The sequence below is a fragment of the Babylonia areolata genome, chromosome 26 (genome assembly GCF_041734735.1).
Source record: "Babylonia areolata isolate BAREFJ2019XMU chromosome 26, ASM4173473v1, whole genome shotgun sequence".
NCBI classification, from domain to species: Eukaryota; Metazoa; Mollusca; class Gastropoda; order Neogastropoda; family Buccinidae; genus Babylonia; species Babylonia areolata.
This window is the reverse complement of record NC_134901.1, coordinates 45,578,317-45,594,255: the sequence shown is the minus strand read 5'-3', so window position 1 is coordinate 45,594,255 and position 15,939 is coordinate 45,578,317. Positions and strand designations below refer to the sequence as shown.

The 15,939-nt window shown below is 48.5% G+C and overlaps 1 protein-coding gene across 3 annotated transcripts in view; it reads right to left on the bottom strand.

Annotated features, from left to right (window-relative positions):
* LOC143300819 (acetylcholinesterase-like) overlaps positions 1 to 11,905 on the bottom strand; it is a 14,340-nt gene extending 2,435 nt beyond the window's left edge. Inside the window, exons 1-7 of one of the 3 annotated variants that reach the window (XM_076614747.1) lie at positions 11,742 to 11,905; positions 8,978 to 9,247; positions 7,423 to 7,598; positions 5,944 to 6,443; positions 5,282 to 5,520; positions 4,370 to 4,737; positions 1 to 3,955 (exon numbers count right to left, since the gene is read on the bottom strand). The exon at positions 1 to 3,955 is cut by the window's left edge and continues 2,435 nt beyond it. In XM_076614747.1, coding sequence (XP_076470862.1) covers positions 3,697 to 3,955; positions 4,370 to 4,737; positions 5,282 to 5,520; positions 5,944 to 6,443; positions 7,423 to 7,598; positions 8,978 to 9,235 — 1,800 coding nt within the window. In that variant the 5' untranslated portion in view covers positions 9,236 to 9,247; positions 11,742 to 11,905 and the 3' untranslated portion in view covers positions 1 to 3,696. Of the gene's footprint in view, positions 3,956 to 4,369; positions 4,738 to 5,281; positions 5,521 to 5,943; positions 6,444 to 7,422; positions 7,599 to 8,977; positions 9,248 to 9,676; positions 10,028 to 11,741 lie in introns of those variants that run through there. The other 2 variants (XM_076614748.1, XM_076614750.1) reach the window with 2 other exon arrangements.
* Positions 11,906 to 15,939: the final 4,034 nt, after the last annotated feature.

Below are 15,939 nucleotides of genomic sequence, written 5' to 3'. Positions count from 1 at the left end.
CTTATACAGTACCGATTTACGGACCTATGCATACTGATTTACGGACCTTATACATACCGATTTACGGACCTATGCATACTGATTTACGGACCTTATACATACCGATTTACGGACCTATGCATACTGATTTACGGACCTTATGCATACCGATTTACGGACCTATGCATACTGATTTACGGACCTTATACATACCGATTTACGGACCTATGCATACTGATTTACGGACTCTATACTTCTCTGTCTGGGCCGGAGTGCGCCATTGAAGAGAGAGCATTCCTATGTGACAATTGCCGCACCGGCAAAATCGCGGCAACGTAGGCACTACTCACGGAGGGAAAACCTCCCATAAAATAAATAGATAAATAAATAAACTTGTGGGCGTTCCTCTACAATCAGAATGTTCTGACTGGTGTCCGTCACCACTCCATCACACAGACAAAAGTTCAGTTCCACTGTCAATGAGGTGTCATAGCGTGCCAACTGTTCCATTTATATACGCTACACTACAACTGCTTCAAACAAACAAAGAATAATGATAAACAAATTAATAAATAAACTATATATATATAAAATAAAAAAATCAGATACCTGATCTTCGCTTTGATAAACCGGGCCAAGGCGCTGGTCCGCAGGCCTTGACAGTGTTCTCTAAGTTGACGTGAAATAAACTATAAGTAAGCAAAAACAAATAAGTAAACTCATTAAAATATCATGAAACAAGAGAGGCAAGGCCTTCAAGACTCACTTGTGATAAATTAAGTCCCCTAGCATTAATTACAGAGTAATTTCCCTTTTTTACTATCTGCACCAAAACGTTTGCAAAATAAATAAAAATTCCATGCTTAGCAAAAGAAGTTCCTGTTTGAACAAAAAATGATAATAATGACTCCTCTTGTTGTTGTGTCAGAATAAGAGGTCAAAGTGCCAAGTTTAGAGAATACAAAAAAATATAAATATAACAGTAAATGCAGTTTGCATATAATTAGGCTTCATTTTTGTTGTTGTTGTTTTTTTGTGCCCATCCCAGAGGTGCAATATTGTTTTAAACAAGATGACTGGAAAGAACTGAATTTTTCCTATTTTTATGCCAAATTTGGTGTCAACTGACAAAGTATTTGCAGAGAAAATGTCAATGTTAAAGTTTACCACAGACACACGGACACACACACACACACACACACACACAGAGACAACCGAACACCGGGTTAAAACATAGACTCACTTTGTTTACACAAGTGAGTCAAAAAGATACCTGATCTTCGCTTTGATAACCCCGCCAAGGCGATGGTCCGCAGGCCTTGATAGTGTTCTCTAAGTTGACGTGAAATAAACTATAAGTAAACAAAATAAACAAATTAATAAGTAAACTCATTAAAATATCATGAAAAAAAAGAACGCAAAGAAGACAAATGACTTAAATATAATGACAATAAAAAATAAAAATAAAAACAGGCCACGCTCAGCGAACTTGAAAAACACCTATGCAGCCGCACACACTCAGTAAGTCAATTACACAAGCGTGCAAATGCACACACAGACACACACCAATTTACAGACTGACCCAGGACTAACATAATGAGGGAAACGAAAAGACAGAGAAAACAGACACAACCACAAAACAAACATAAAACCAGTCATGTTGTCTCTCCACAGGGCGCGTCAGCTGCGATATTTCACGTTTGGGTTTTCTAACAGTGCCAGGCAATGTTCTTTCAACACTGTTACACAGATCTTGTGGAAAGGAAAGGTGGACACAGAATCATTACAGTAAAATGTCACTTCAAGGTGGCGTGCGTGCACGACACTTTATGAATAAACTTGTGAGTGCCGTTTGTCCTTGTGCATGTGTCTGTGTTGTATTGTACTGCATTCTGTTGTATTGTATTGTGTATTGTGTCGTGTCGTATCGTATCGTATAATGTTTTGTCACAACTGATTTGTGTGTGTGTGTGTGTGTGTGTGTGTGTGTGTGTGTGTGTGTGTGTGTGTTTGCAGATCAAGATGTATTTTTTTTAAATTTATTGTTCACTGCTGTTTTCAAACAAGAACAAAGTCTCTTCACTGGCTCCCTGTCCAATACAGAATCAGCTACAAACTTCTCAGTATCTGTTTCTCGTCTATTTCTAGCATTGACCCGGGATATCCTACAGATATCATCCACATGTACATCCCCTTCCGTTCTTCTTCCGATACTCGTCTGCTTCTCATCCCCTCTGTCAGAACAAAGTCCTTTGGTCAGCGTTCATTTATCTTTTCATAGCCCAGCTGTCTGGAACCAACTCCCTGTGCAGATCAGGAACTCTTCTTTCACTTCATTCAAATATTCCCTGAAAACCCTCTTATTCAAACTAATGCAGAAACCACCGCCCCATCCATTATTCTCACTAACGATGTACTTTTGTGTGTGTGTGTGTGTGTGTGTGTGTGTGTGTGTGTGTGTGTGTGTGTGTGTGTGAGAAAGAGAGAGTACCCGGTTTTTTTTTGTTTTTGTTTTTGTTTTGTAAAGCGCTTAGAGCCCTATTTATTGTAGTTATTATTATCATTCAAATGACTGGGAGAAAAAAAGCTACTGAAATCTATCACAATAAAAGCCAAATGGCATTAATTCATGGGTCTACAATGGAGGAAGGAAAGTTTCCCTGACACAGCTTAGGGGCTGGAATATATCAGAAGGTGCTGTGATGGGTGTAACCAGTGTGTGGTGTTGCTAAGGTTTTGTGTTGCCAGGGAATGGTGTTGCCAGGGTGTGGTGGCGTTGCTAGGGTGTGGTGTTGCAAGGTGTGGTGTTGTTAGGGTGTGGAGTTGCTGGGGTGTGGTGTTGCCAGGGTGTGGTGGTGTTGCTAGGGTGTGGTGGTGTTGTCAGGGTGTGGTGGTGTTGCCAGGGTGTGGTGGTGTTGCTAGGGTGTGGTGGCGTTGTCAGGGTGTGGTGGTGTTGCTAGGGTGTGGTGTTGCTAGGGTGTGGTGGTGTTGCTAGGGTGTGGTGGTGTTGTCAGGGTGTGGTGGTGTTGCTAGGGTGTGGTGGTGTTGCCAGGGTGTGGAGGTGTTGTCAGGGTGTGGTGGTGTTGCTAGGGTGTGGTGGTGTTGCCAGGGTGTGGAGGTGTTGTCAGGGTGTGGAGGTGTTGTCAGGGTGTGGTGGTGTTGCTAGGGTGTGATATGTGGTGTTGCTAGGGTGTGGTGGTGTTGCTATGGTGTGGTGTTGTTTGGGTGTGGTGGTGTTGCTAGGGTTTGGTGGTGTAGCTGGGGTGTGGTGTTGTTTGGGTGTGGTGGTGTTGCTAGGGTGTGGTGGTGTTGCTATGGTGTGGTGTTGTTTGGGTGTGGTGGTGTTGCTAGGGTTTGGTGGTGTAGCTGGGGTGTGGTGGTGTTGCTATGGTGTGGTGGTATTGCTAGGGTGTGGTGGTATTGCTAGGGTGTGGTGGTGTTGCCAGGGTGTCTAGTGCTAGGGTGTGGTGGTGTTGACAGGGTGTCTAGTGCTAGGGTGTGACGGTGTTGCTAGGGTGTGGTGGTGTTGCCAGGGTGTGTATTGCTAGGGTGTGCCGGTGTTGCTAGGGTGTGATGGTGTTGCCAGGGTATGGTGTTGCTGGAGTGCGGTGGTGTTTCTAGTGTGTGGTGGTGTAGCCAGGATGCGGTCGTGTTGCTAGGGCGTGGTGGAATTGCCAGAGTGTGATGCTGTCAGAAAGATTCTACAGAGTACGACGTTTACAGATCCTCCTTGGGGTTGAGGCTGTCCCTGCTCTGGCCCGCCCCCCGCGGGTGTGTGTGGGTGGCGGAGGATGTGAGGGAGTCCAGCTGTGGCAGGAGGCGGAGCCAGAGAGCCACGCGGTCCCTGAAGGGGCCGGCCCCGGACAGCACGCGCGGGGAGAGTGACAGGGACAGGTGCTCCTCCCTCTCCACCGTGTACTGGGGCCACTCCCCATCGCCACCATCCACCGCCTGCTGCAAGAGGCCGCTGGGGTCCCTGTGGAGACATCATCACCGTCACTGCTGCGTTATTTTCAGTTGTTTTTGTTACCCCGAAAACGGAGTATGGCCGCCTACATGGCGGGGTAAAAACGGTCATACACGTAAAAGCCCATTCCTGCACATACCAGTGAACGTGGGAGTTGCAGCCCACGAACGAAGAAGAAGTTACACATACATTCACACATACTCTCATACACGCTCATCACACACACACGCACACACACACACACACACACACACACACACACACACACACACACACACACATATAGATCACATACACATGTACAAGTACACACACACGCGCACGCATACACGCACGCACGCACTCCCCCCCCCCCCCCCCCCCCCCCCCCCCCCCGCACGCACACACGGTAACAAGCGCGCGTGCGCACGCACACACACTGACCCAGTCTTGGCAAAGGCAGTCCACATGGAGACCATGATATCTGACAGACGGTGATCCTCTTCAGACAGAAAGGTCTTGTGCAGCGCGTGGATCATACTGTCGTGCGGGAATTCCCGATCCATGTCGAACAGCAGCAGCAGGTCATCGATGTGGTGAGCGCCGGGCACTGGGCCCTGGCTGTTGCAGGCAAAGGGGTGGTCCAACACGTACAGGTAGCGGCGCCCTGTGTGCGGGGCGGCGGCCAGGTATCGTGCCCACTCGGTGATGGCGACGTTCATCAGGCAGTCGCCCATGAGTTGTTCCACGGCATCCAGGGTCTCAGACGTCGTCGTGCCTGACTCCGCCCCGCGGTAGAAGAATTCCGCCGTCTGGAAAAATAACAACAAAGTACAGTTTCTATCTTGACTCAGTTTCGGTTTGAGCTGCAGTCTCTCGGGGAGGCGTCAGTGCATTACACGGGACGAATCCATACACAGGCAGGTGCCTGACCACCAACATACCCCCACGCGCTTTGTCAGGCCTTGAGTGCAATCATGCATATAAACTGATTAATCAACCAATCAATCAATTAGACAGACAGATAGATAGATATTTGTGTGCCAATTACAGTGGATTTCTTCGACAGAATTTTGCAAAACGGAAGTCAGTCGCATGGAAGAGCAGAGTTAAGTTTTCAGTTTTCGTTGAATGAGTTCGGCAAGTCTTTCAGTTTAACAAAACAAAACTAACAAATAAAAAATGACATTCCAAACATCCGAATTCCATGAGGTCTGGGAAACTGAGGGCACTGGTAAGGGGAACGTCTTCAACGTTGTGGGAAGCGAGGAGAGAGACAATGAGAGAGAGACAGAGACTGAACACAAGTGCAGCTCAGACCGGAACCAGAAGACCAAGTTTGACACGGTGACAAACCTCTCTCACGGCGGTGTTGTTGCTGAGTCCCATCATAATGAAGCAGAAGTCCAGAACGCCCGTGAAGTATTCCCTGGTGTAGAGCGCCTCTGAGGGTAACTGTCCAAAGATCTGGGTCACAAGGACGATGGAGCCCTCGCGCTGGTTGAGGCCTACGATGATGTCCACGTCCCCGACCAGGCTGGGCAGGAGGGCGGGGTCCTGGGCCACCTCTCTGGGATCGGCGGGGATCAGCTCCCCTGTGTCACAGCACGTGCAACACGCATGCATATACACACATGCGCGCGCGCATATGCACAAACATACACAAGGCATAGATCAGTTTAAATATCTACCCTTTCTAAAACATCTCAGAGAAAGAAAAAAAAACCATCAATTGTAACACCACCAAAACCCATGATACTACATGATCACATGCATGATATCAGTTGATTAATTCGACAAAACCAAACAGACAAGAACAAATCCAAAAAGTAAAGAAAACAAAACCAGTGAAGAAATGAACTAGTAAAGCGCATAGAGCTTCGAGAATATGCGCGAGAGCAATATTTCTTGATAAATAAACAAATGAATAAATTAATAAAGAGAGAAAGAAAGAAAGAGATAATAAAAAGATGGTAAGGACACCACCACCACCACCGCACCCACCCCCACCCCCTTACCATCAACGACAGGGAAGAAGAAGCTGAAGAGGGGAGACGTCTTGTCATATTCTGTGGCGGTGCGGATCAAGTGATCCACAGGCTGATCCTTCAGACACCGCAGCACCTCCCGACTGCTGCCTCCCGGACCGTAACACCCAACCCGCTCTGTCAGCTCCCTGAAGATGGTCCTCTTGCCGAAGAACTCGGTGAACCGGAACGTGCTCTGAGGACCCCCGCTCTGCAGGATGGCTCTCCGGAACAGCCCCCTGGACCGAGGCATCACCAGGTGCAGCCCCACGCTCCAGCTGCCCGCAGACTCTCCGAACAGGGTCACCTGCCGGGGGTCTCCGCCGAAGGCCCCCACGTTGGCGCTGACCCAGCGGAGGGCCAGGTTCTGGTCCCAGAGGCCCAGGTTCTCCGGAACGACGCCATCCCCGGAGGACAGGAAGCCCAGGACGCCCAGGCGGTACTGCACCACCACCACGATCACCCCGCCGTCCGCCACTAACTTGGACGGTCTGCAACCACACCATGTGGGGACTGGGGTCATGTGACTGGGGGAGAGAGGGAGAAAAGGGGAAAGGAAAGTAAGGAGGAAAGGAGGGGGGAGGAGAAGGGATGAAGGAAGGAAGGAAAGCAGAAAGGAAGGGTGGGAGGAAGGGCGGGGAGAGGAAGGAAGGAAGGAGGGAGGAAGAAAAGAAGGAATGAAGGGAGGGAGGAAGGAAGGGGTGGGGGAGAAAGGGCGGTGGGAAGGGAGGGAAGGAGAAAGGGAAGTGGGAAGGGGGGGAAGGAGAAAGGGAAGTGGGAAGGGGGGGAAGGAGGAATGAAGGGGGGAGGAAGGGAGGGAGGGATGGAGGAAGGAAGGAATGAAGGGAGGGAGGAAAGGAGGAAGAGAGGAATGGAGAAAGGAAGGGAGGGTGGAAGGGGGGAGGAAGGAAGGAAGGAAGGAAGGGAGAAAAAAAAGAAAGGGAGGGAAGTATGAAGAATGGAAGGGAGAAAGAAAGGGAGGAAAAGAGAAAGGAAGGCAGAGAGAAGGGAAGGAAGAAAACAAGGGAGGGAGGAAGGAACGGAGGGAGGGAGTAAAGGAGGAGGGAAGGGACGAGGGTGAGGGAGGGAGGAAAGAAGAAAGGAGGGTAGGAAGGGGGGGAGGAATGAAGGGAGGACATTTAATAATAAGGAAGTTGGCGTCCAGCGGGAAGTTTGTCTTCCCCTGTTTTATGGTTCTGTCTCAGTCTGTATCTCATTCCCTGTCCGTCCGCACCTGTGTGTCTCTACACATGTCTTTCTATCTCCCACTGTCCTTCCTTCCTTCTCCTTCCTTCCTTCCATCCATCCCTCTTCCCTTCCAACAACGATAAATCAAATACTAGACATTTCAAAGCACTTGTCCACAAGCATCTACAATCGATCAACTGCATAGCAGTGAATAAACAACCATCCAGTCAAACACACATACAATCAAGCCCAGTAAAGCAGGAGTCTGTCATTGTCCATCACCTGTAAGTGTAAGCATCGCCGGAATAGAACCCCCCTCCGTGGATAAAGACCATGACAGCATAGGGCTTGGTGGTGGTGGAGGTGGCGGTGGCTGTGACGTCATCAGGGGGCACGTACACGTCCAGCATGAGGCAGTCCTCACTGGTCTCTCTAGCGGACCCGATCAGCACCGGTTTCTGCAGAACATCACTACTCCGTGTTGATTCGCTAAAACAGCCCGGAAACACACCAGTTCAGTACCGGCTACACCGCACACAATAATTATTAGAGTCAAACTCTGGTGGTGTGTGTGTCCATCGAGATCGATGATGACCATCGTTGTCATCCAGCTGGGGGATGGGGGGAGGGTGGTGGTGGGGTGGGGGGGAGGATGCTCATGAATCTATCTGTGAATGCGCAGATGGCTGAATAGTCCTGAGTCAAACTCTAATGACGGGCGCAATAGCCGAAGTGGTTTAACTCACTCAGTACGGCCAGTCCTCTCTTCTCCTCTTCACAGACCCTTCAGATGTCCAGTGGGTGTCTGAATGACCCAACCTTTAGCTTCCGTCGTCAGAATTGTGGTCGTCTTTGTCAACATTCACCTCTTCAGTATAAGAGCCTTCCGCCTGCAATATTTTGATGATGGTAATTGGCGTGAAACACTGTTAACGTCGTCTCTTTCGCCGTTCGTATGGAGAGAGTTAAAGCGTTGGACTTTAAATGTGAGGCTCCTGGGTTCAAATCCGGGTCCGGCGCCTGGTGGGTAAACGGTGGAGATTTTCCCGACCTCCCAGGTCAACATATGTGCAGACCTGCTACTGCCTGAACCCTCTTCGTGTGTATACTCGTGCAGAAGATCAAATACGCACTTTTAAGATCCCGTAATCCATCTCAGCGCTCGGATGGTTATAGAAACAAGAACACGCCCGGCATGCACCACCCCGAAAACGGAGTACGACTATCTACATGGCGGGGATAAAAAAAAAAAAAAGGTCATGCACGTAAAAGCCCACTAGTGCATACGAGTGAACGTGGGAGTCGCAGCCCGCGAATGAAAAACAAAACCAAACAACAAACCAAACAAACAAACAGAAACAGACGACCATGCGGACAGCCACTGAGAGGGGTCACTGTTCAATCCGTGCTGTTAAAACAACTAGATGACCATGCGGACAGCCACTGAGAGGGGTCACTGTTCAATCCGTGCTGTCAAAACAGCTAGATGACCAGAAGGAACAGACACAGAGGCAGGTTTCACTGTTCAATTCTTGCTATGAAAACATCGTCATGGCCATAAGGTAGAGACACACAGAAACAAGTTAGTGTTTAATCCCTGCTATGAAAACGTCATAATGACTAGAAGGAACAAAGAGGCAAGTTTCACTGTTCAATTCGTGCTATGAAAACGTCAAAACCACAAGGAACAGACACAGAGACAGGTTTCACTGTTCAATTCGTGCTATGAAAACGTCAAAACCACAAGGAACATACACAGAGACAGGTTTCTCTGTTCAATCCGTGCTATGAAAACATCGTCATGACCATGAAGGAAGAGACATTGAAAGCACCCTACCTGAGGGCAGGCCGGCATGACTCTGTTGGCCTCAAACACCCGGCCCTCCCCGGGGCCCGGGTGGGGTAGAGGCCTCTCGAACCTCAGGTCTCCCACGGGGGGCACGGCGTAGGGGATGCCCAGGTAGGCGTGCATGGTCCTCCCTCCACTGCCCTGCACCCTGATCCCCTGCAGGGCCCCCCATGGGGCGTGGACAATGGGCACCGCCTTCACCCACTGCAGGGTCAGGATCAGGACACAGGTCACTGTCTGCTCCATGCTCACTGTCTGCTGCACACACACACACACACACACACAAGCACACACAAACTCTTTAAACTGGAAGGACGTGAAATTGAAAACTGCAAACACACACACACACACACACACACACACACACACACACACACAAATTCTTTGGACCCAAAAGATGTAAAATTGAAAACTACACACACACACACACACACACACACTAAAATTCTTCAGACTGAAAAGACGTAAATTTGAAAACTGCTCTCTCTCACACACACACACACACACGCACACACACACACACACACACACACACACACACACACACACACACACACACACACACACACACACACACACACACACACACAACAACAACAACAATAACAACAACAACAACACTCAGACCAACAGGTTCCACCAAGCAGCATCTGCCCCAGTATTCATCTGACCCTACTTAATACTTACACTTAGTAGGTTCCTTGTCTGCTATCCGGCCACGTTTGTGAATGTCCGCCGTTCTTTCAGCATTGTTTCAGCTGTCGACTTACCCAGCCGTTTGTATCTCACGTTGCTTCCACGAACACTTTGTCAGTATGCTGCGAACAGTTACGTGTGTAGGCCTACACAACGCAGTCTTTATTGGGGAAATGTCCTGGTTTAGAATTCTAAATTCTGTGACCTTTTTGTTTTAGACGACCATTTTCGTGCGTTTTGCGTTGGAGGAATATGAGGAATGATATGTTGCGTGTTACCGACCCTTCCAATTAAGGATCAGGCATAATACGATGTAAAATTACCCATGTTATTAACACAAATCTACACTTGTTGTCTCAAGCCGCCATGTGTGTGTGTGTGTGTGTGTGTGTGTGTTGGTTTCCTGGTTTGCGGGGCCAAAAACGGAAAAAGCGACTCCCTGTGGTGGCATTTCAAAAGACTACCGCACCTGCGTGGGTTTTGGTGCACCTGCAGGAAAATCTTGCCTTGCCTCATGTAGATTTACCCGCAGGTGCCCCTTCACCCGCAGCACGATAATCTCTTGAGTATCACCATTGGCACAAACTGAATGTTTATCAGGATGGGTGTTAGTTAACAAGACTGCGGAGAAAATGATAGGCCTTAAAACAGAAACCAAACACTCCAGTCTTTCACTCAATGTCAGCGGGTGACATGTAGCTCTGATCCCCCGGGGGGGAGCGCAGGTGGTGTGTGAACTAGAACAGTACACCGTGGATTCATGTTCACGGGTATCAGGTTCGGACAGAACACAGGCAGAAAGGTTCTGCACAGATAACGTTGTGATGGATTGAAGTGACTATAACAGGCACTGTTGCAAACACTGACTGCCAGGTCAGCCCCTGTCCTGGGTGACCACATACAGACGCTGACCAGTGTCCGAACAGCATGAAGGCCCCATCTGTGTCATCAGACTGGTGCGCTGTCAGTGGTTTCCATCTGCCTTAGGCTGTGTGGGTGGAGGGGCCGACCAGGGTGGGGTAGGGTCTATGATTTATACTTCACAACACACTACACTACAACGAAGCCACTGACAGCGCGGAGATCGCCATTGAAAGTCAAGGCGGGCCGTTGACGGCACACTTAACATTCCAGGAACACAAGCCGTACACACACAGTATACATACATAAGTATATAGGCCATTCATCCAAGTTCGGTTCTTCACACCGACTTCCTTCTTCTATGTTCTCTCTCTCATTCTGGTGGAGAGTCTATACCACATGTGTGTCTGTCACGGCAGCATACCTCGGTGTTATCACGTCACAGTTGGGGGGTGCTTTCAGCCATAAATGTATGTCATTGACGAAATTACAGTGTTCAACACAGAGAGAGAGAGAGAGAGAGAGAGAGAGAGACAGAGAGAGAGACACACACACACACACACCACACACGCACACACACAAACTCCCACCCCATACCCCTACACACACACACACACACACACACTCACTCACTCACTCACATACACACACACACGCACGCACACACACTCACATACACACACACACCCTCTCTCTCTCTCTCTCACACACACACACACACACTCACCCACATACACACACGCGCGCGAGCACACACACACAAACACACACCACACACACACACACACACACACCACACACATGCACACCACACACACACACACACACACACACACACACACACACACTTACATTCCCATCCAATACCCCCACATACATACCCAACCCCACACACTCAAACACACACACACACACACACATACACTCACTCACTCACACACACACTCGCACCAATACGCCCCCACATGCAACCCCCCTGGCGCCCCCATCCCTACGCCCCCCCCCCCCCCCACCATCCCTCCCGCCCCCCCACACACACTCGCATTCCCATCCAATATCCCTACATACACACCCAACCCCACATACTCAAACACACACGCCCACCCCCACACACAAGGGCGCCAACACACAGGCCCAAACATAATAGGCATAAGCACAGACACGTGAATGGATTAACAGGTGAACCTGTACTCACCGATCGGTAGGTCACTGGGGTATCGACCAGTCGGTGACCGAGTGTATCGAAGACCTCAGTCTACTCTGTTAGCCAACGTTGACCAATGCGTCTGCGCTCCCTTGACTCTGGTGCAATTCACCGCAGTGAACGGAGGGGCAGGTTTCCACTGCACTGTGTGACGCCCTTTATGAAGGACTCACCTGCGATTTTTGTTTTTGTTTTTTTTTGTGTGTTTTTTTTTACCTGACCTTATACCACAGGTGTATGAAATTAGGTATCTGTTTTCAACGGTGTGTTTATGTGCTCGTTTGTTTTGTGTGTGTATGTGTGTGTGTGTCGTGTGTGTGTGTGTGTGTGTGTGTGTGTGTGTGTGTGTTCGCGTTCGTCAGTGTGTGTATCCACACTCAGCTCTTTCAAGTCTGGCCTTAAAACCCACCTCTTCCCAAAATAGCCTCCCTTTCCTGCCTCTTCCTTGTCTTCAGTTTCTCCAGTTTTAGAGTGATGCACGCGTGTGAATGATTGTTGCGAAAGCGCTTTGATTTGTCTATGCACAAGATTCAGTGCTATATAAATGCCATTATTGTTATTATTATTGTGTGTGTGTGTGTGTGTGTGTGTGTTCGTGCGTGTGCATGTGTGTGTGTGTATGTGCGCGCGTGTGTGGGGTGTGTGTGCGTGCGCACGCGCGCGTGTGTGTGTAGTGTGTGTGTGTGCGTGCGTGCGTGTACGTTTGCGTGAGTGCGTGCTTGCGTGTGACAGTTTTCATTCTCGTTTTCACCAAAATATGTGACAATGAGTAGAATGAACGTCCATTATAACTGCAATATTCAGTCTTTCGTTTCTCTCAAAGCCTCGACAACACAGAAATAGACCAACAGACGTCACAGCATCATGTCCGTCACGGAGGCTACGGAGCAGAATCAGTAAGGCGTTGGACTTTGATCATGTGCCAGTGTTTACCAGTGATCGAAATCGAATCGAACCTTTTTTTTTTATTGAAGGAAAAGGTGAAGACAGTTCGAGGCCCCGTTTCGGCATGGTATTGTGTCCATGGGAAAGACACTGTACCCCGATGTGTCCTCACTCCACCCAGGTGCGAACGAGTACCTGACTTCGGTTGGGGGAGGTCAAAAAGGAGGGAGAAGAGGACGGGGCCCAGCCTTCCTATGCTGAGACCCAGACGCAGTGGATACAAGTTCACTATCCCGATTGGTCGTAAAAGGATGTGGGATATTTTTTTTTCCCTACCATTGTGCCCGTCTGATATTTGTGCTGGGTTTTGTATTTGTATTTGTATTTCTTTTTATCACAGCAGATTTCTCTGTGTGAAATTCGGGCTGCTCTCCCCAGGGAGAGCGCGTCGCCATACTACAGCGCCACCCAATTTTTTTGTATTTTTCCTGCATGCAGTTTTATTTGTTTTTCCTATCGAAGTGGATTTTTCTACAGAATTTTGCCAGGAACAACACTTTTGTTGCCGTGGGTTCTTTTACGTGCGCTAAGTGCATGCTGCACACGGGACCTCGGTTTATCGTCTCATCCGAATGACTAGCGTCCAGACCACCACTCAAGGTCTAGTGGAGGGGGAGAAAATATCGGCGGCTGAGCCGTGATTCGAACCAGCGCGCTCAGATTCTCTCTCGCTTCCTAGGCGGACGCGTTACCTCCAGGCCATCACTCCAGTGCAAGATATAAATGTTTGGACGGAGGTTTTTCATTAATCCTCAACTGATCAACCAAAATATGTATATGTCTATATCATTTAATTGCTGTCATTGCTGCAGCCGTGCTGCCGCTGATTTTGTTGTTGTCTCTTTTTTCTTTTCTTTTTTTGATTTCTCTCCTGTCATAAGAATACTGCTAGTATCAACGTTGAATCAAAAGGTTCGAAATGTGAAGCACAGAACATTTGACGATGGGCGAAAATAACGACCAAAAAAAGACTGTGAACTTTCCGATTTTGTAACGGTTTTAGTTACATGATTTTATATAAACGTCGGGACCCTATACCCAAGTTAAAAACACGCTCTATTTAGATTTTTTTTAAACAAATGCCACATTTGAATGCTTGCTGACACACCGCCATTGCACGTATGAATAACTTTGCGGCTTGGCAAACATGTTTCAAAGACACTGCGGCATGCACTTCCTTTACCGGTGTTGCATGAAGGGGGCTCACCAAGCAGATTAATCATCCCTGGCGTGTAATACTAATACCTGGTATTTCTGGTGTTTTTAGCGTTTCTTTTCCTGCATTCCCCCCTTCAAAGTCGTAGTCCTGACTGGAGTTCTGGGAGCATGTGGTAAATGCGCAGTTAATGCAACAGCCCCTTTGATTTTCTGGGGAGGATGGTGGTCGTTGATGTAGCCATACCCTGAAACATTGTATTCCTGATGAAAATCTTTCGGGACGACCCGTTTGACAACTCCTGAAAGGTTGGGTTGGGACGCTAAATGATGATTCTGATGATAATGATGATGATCATCACATTAATGATGATGATGATGATAACAATCATCGTCATGATAATGATGATGATGATTAGAATGATAATAATAACAATAGCTTATTTCTATTGTGCCTTTCATTAGAAATACAGTAATGCTCAAGGCGCATCACATGAGAATACTACGAAAAGGAACATGTTACACTGAAATCATCACAGTCACAAGTAAAATTTTCTGTTACAACTATCCCATGCGAACAACGCAGTCACCTCATCCACGTAGTGACCATCATCCACATACCATCCACGCAATCACAACACCAAGTACCAACGCACGCACAGTCAGATGAATGGGTGCGCGCACACACACACACACACACACACACACACACACACCGCCACACACACACACACACACACACAGAGGAGCAGAAAAATGAATCAGAAAGAGAGGGAGACAGAGAGGGAGAAAGAGAGAGGGGGGAGAGGGAGAGGGGTGGAGAAAGTGAGGGACAGAAAGTGAGACAGAAAGAGAGAGAGAGAGGGGAGAGAGAGAGGGAGAAAGAGAGAGAGAGGGGAGAGAGAGAGGGAGAAAGAGAGAGAGAGGGGAGAGAGAGAGGAAGAGGGGAGAGGGGGGAGAAAGAGAGGGAGAGAAAGTGAGACAGAAAGAGAGAGAGAGAGAGGGTGGGAGGGGGGCGTGGGGAGGGAGAGGGGGAGGAGGAGAAGGCACGAAGTAGGAAGGAAGGAAAGAGAGAAAGCCAGTCACAGACAGAAAACCGGGTTGGGGGGGTGGATGGGGGGGGGGGGGGGGGGGGGGGATTCTGGAGCTGTTCTAAAGACTGTTCCCAAGTTTTCAAACGTACCACGTTCCAGATTTGACCCGGGTCTGATCTAATCCGTGTGACAGTCGGCCATAATCCTGAACCATGGACCTAACAGAAAGGACAGAACTGTAATATAACACCAGGTTTTGTTGGGAATTCAGAGCTGTGGGAACACCACACTGTCAAACAACACGACTGTGGGACAAACCGAGCACTGAGGAACAACAGACCTTTGGGGACCTACCACTTACACCGACTATATCTGGTAAAGCCGTCCAAGGCTTTGATGACGACGGAGCTAGGTGGGGGTTTTTTGGTTGTTGTTTTTTTGTTTTTTTTACCGCATGTTTCAAATTTGCCCGTGGGACCAAAAATAAGAGGGTGGTCACTTTATTCATGTGCACATTGTTCGACCCATCTGTTATGACAACAAAAACAGGAATCGGTGTTATCAGTTATTGGAAGGTGACCCTTTGTTCTCGATTGAAAGTATAGCGGGGTTGCGTACATGCGTATGTACATGTGAGTGTGTGGTGGAGGCGAGGAGAGAGGGGGTGAGTGCGTGGGACGTGGTGTTAATATCAGTAACAGTGAACAGACATAGTGTAGCGCATATGGATCAGTCCGCACGCTTTCGTGACACCTCCTTGAAATGAAGACTGTGCGTGCAGTGTTGGGTGAACGCGGTGTTGTGTTACTCCGAGTCCGAGGATGGCCTTCAAGTGACTTTAACTGACATTTGTCAACGTGAGAAAGAGACAGTGTGTGTGTCATTGAGGGGGACAGGAAAGGTATATCCATAGGGGGTGATAAGTGTTGGTGGCCTCTGTGTGTGTGTGTGTTGTTGTTGTTGTTGTTGTTGTTGCGTGACTTTGCATAGGCCAGTGTATATGTGTTTGTGTGCCCTTATGTGTGAAAAATGTAAACATGCGTATTGTTACCTTA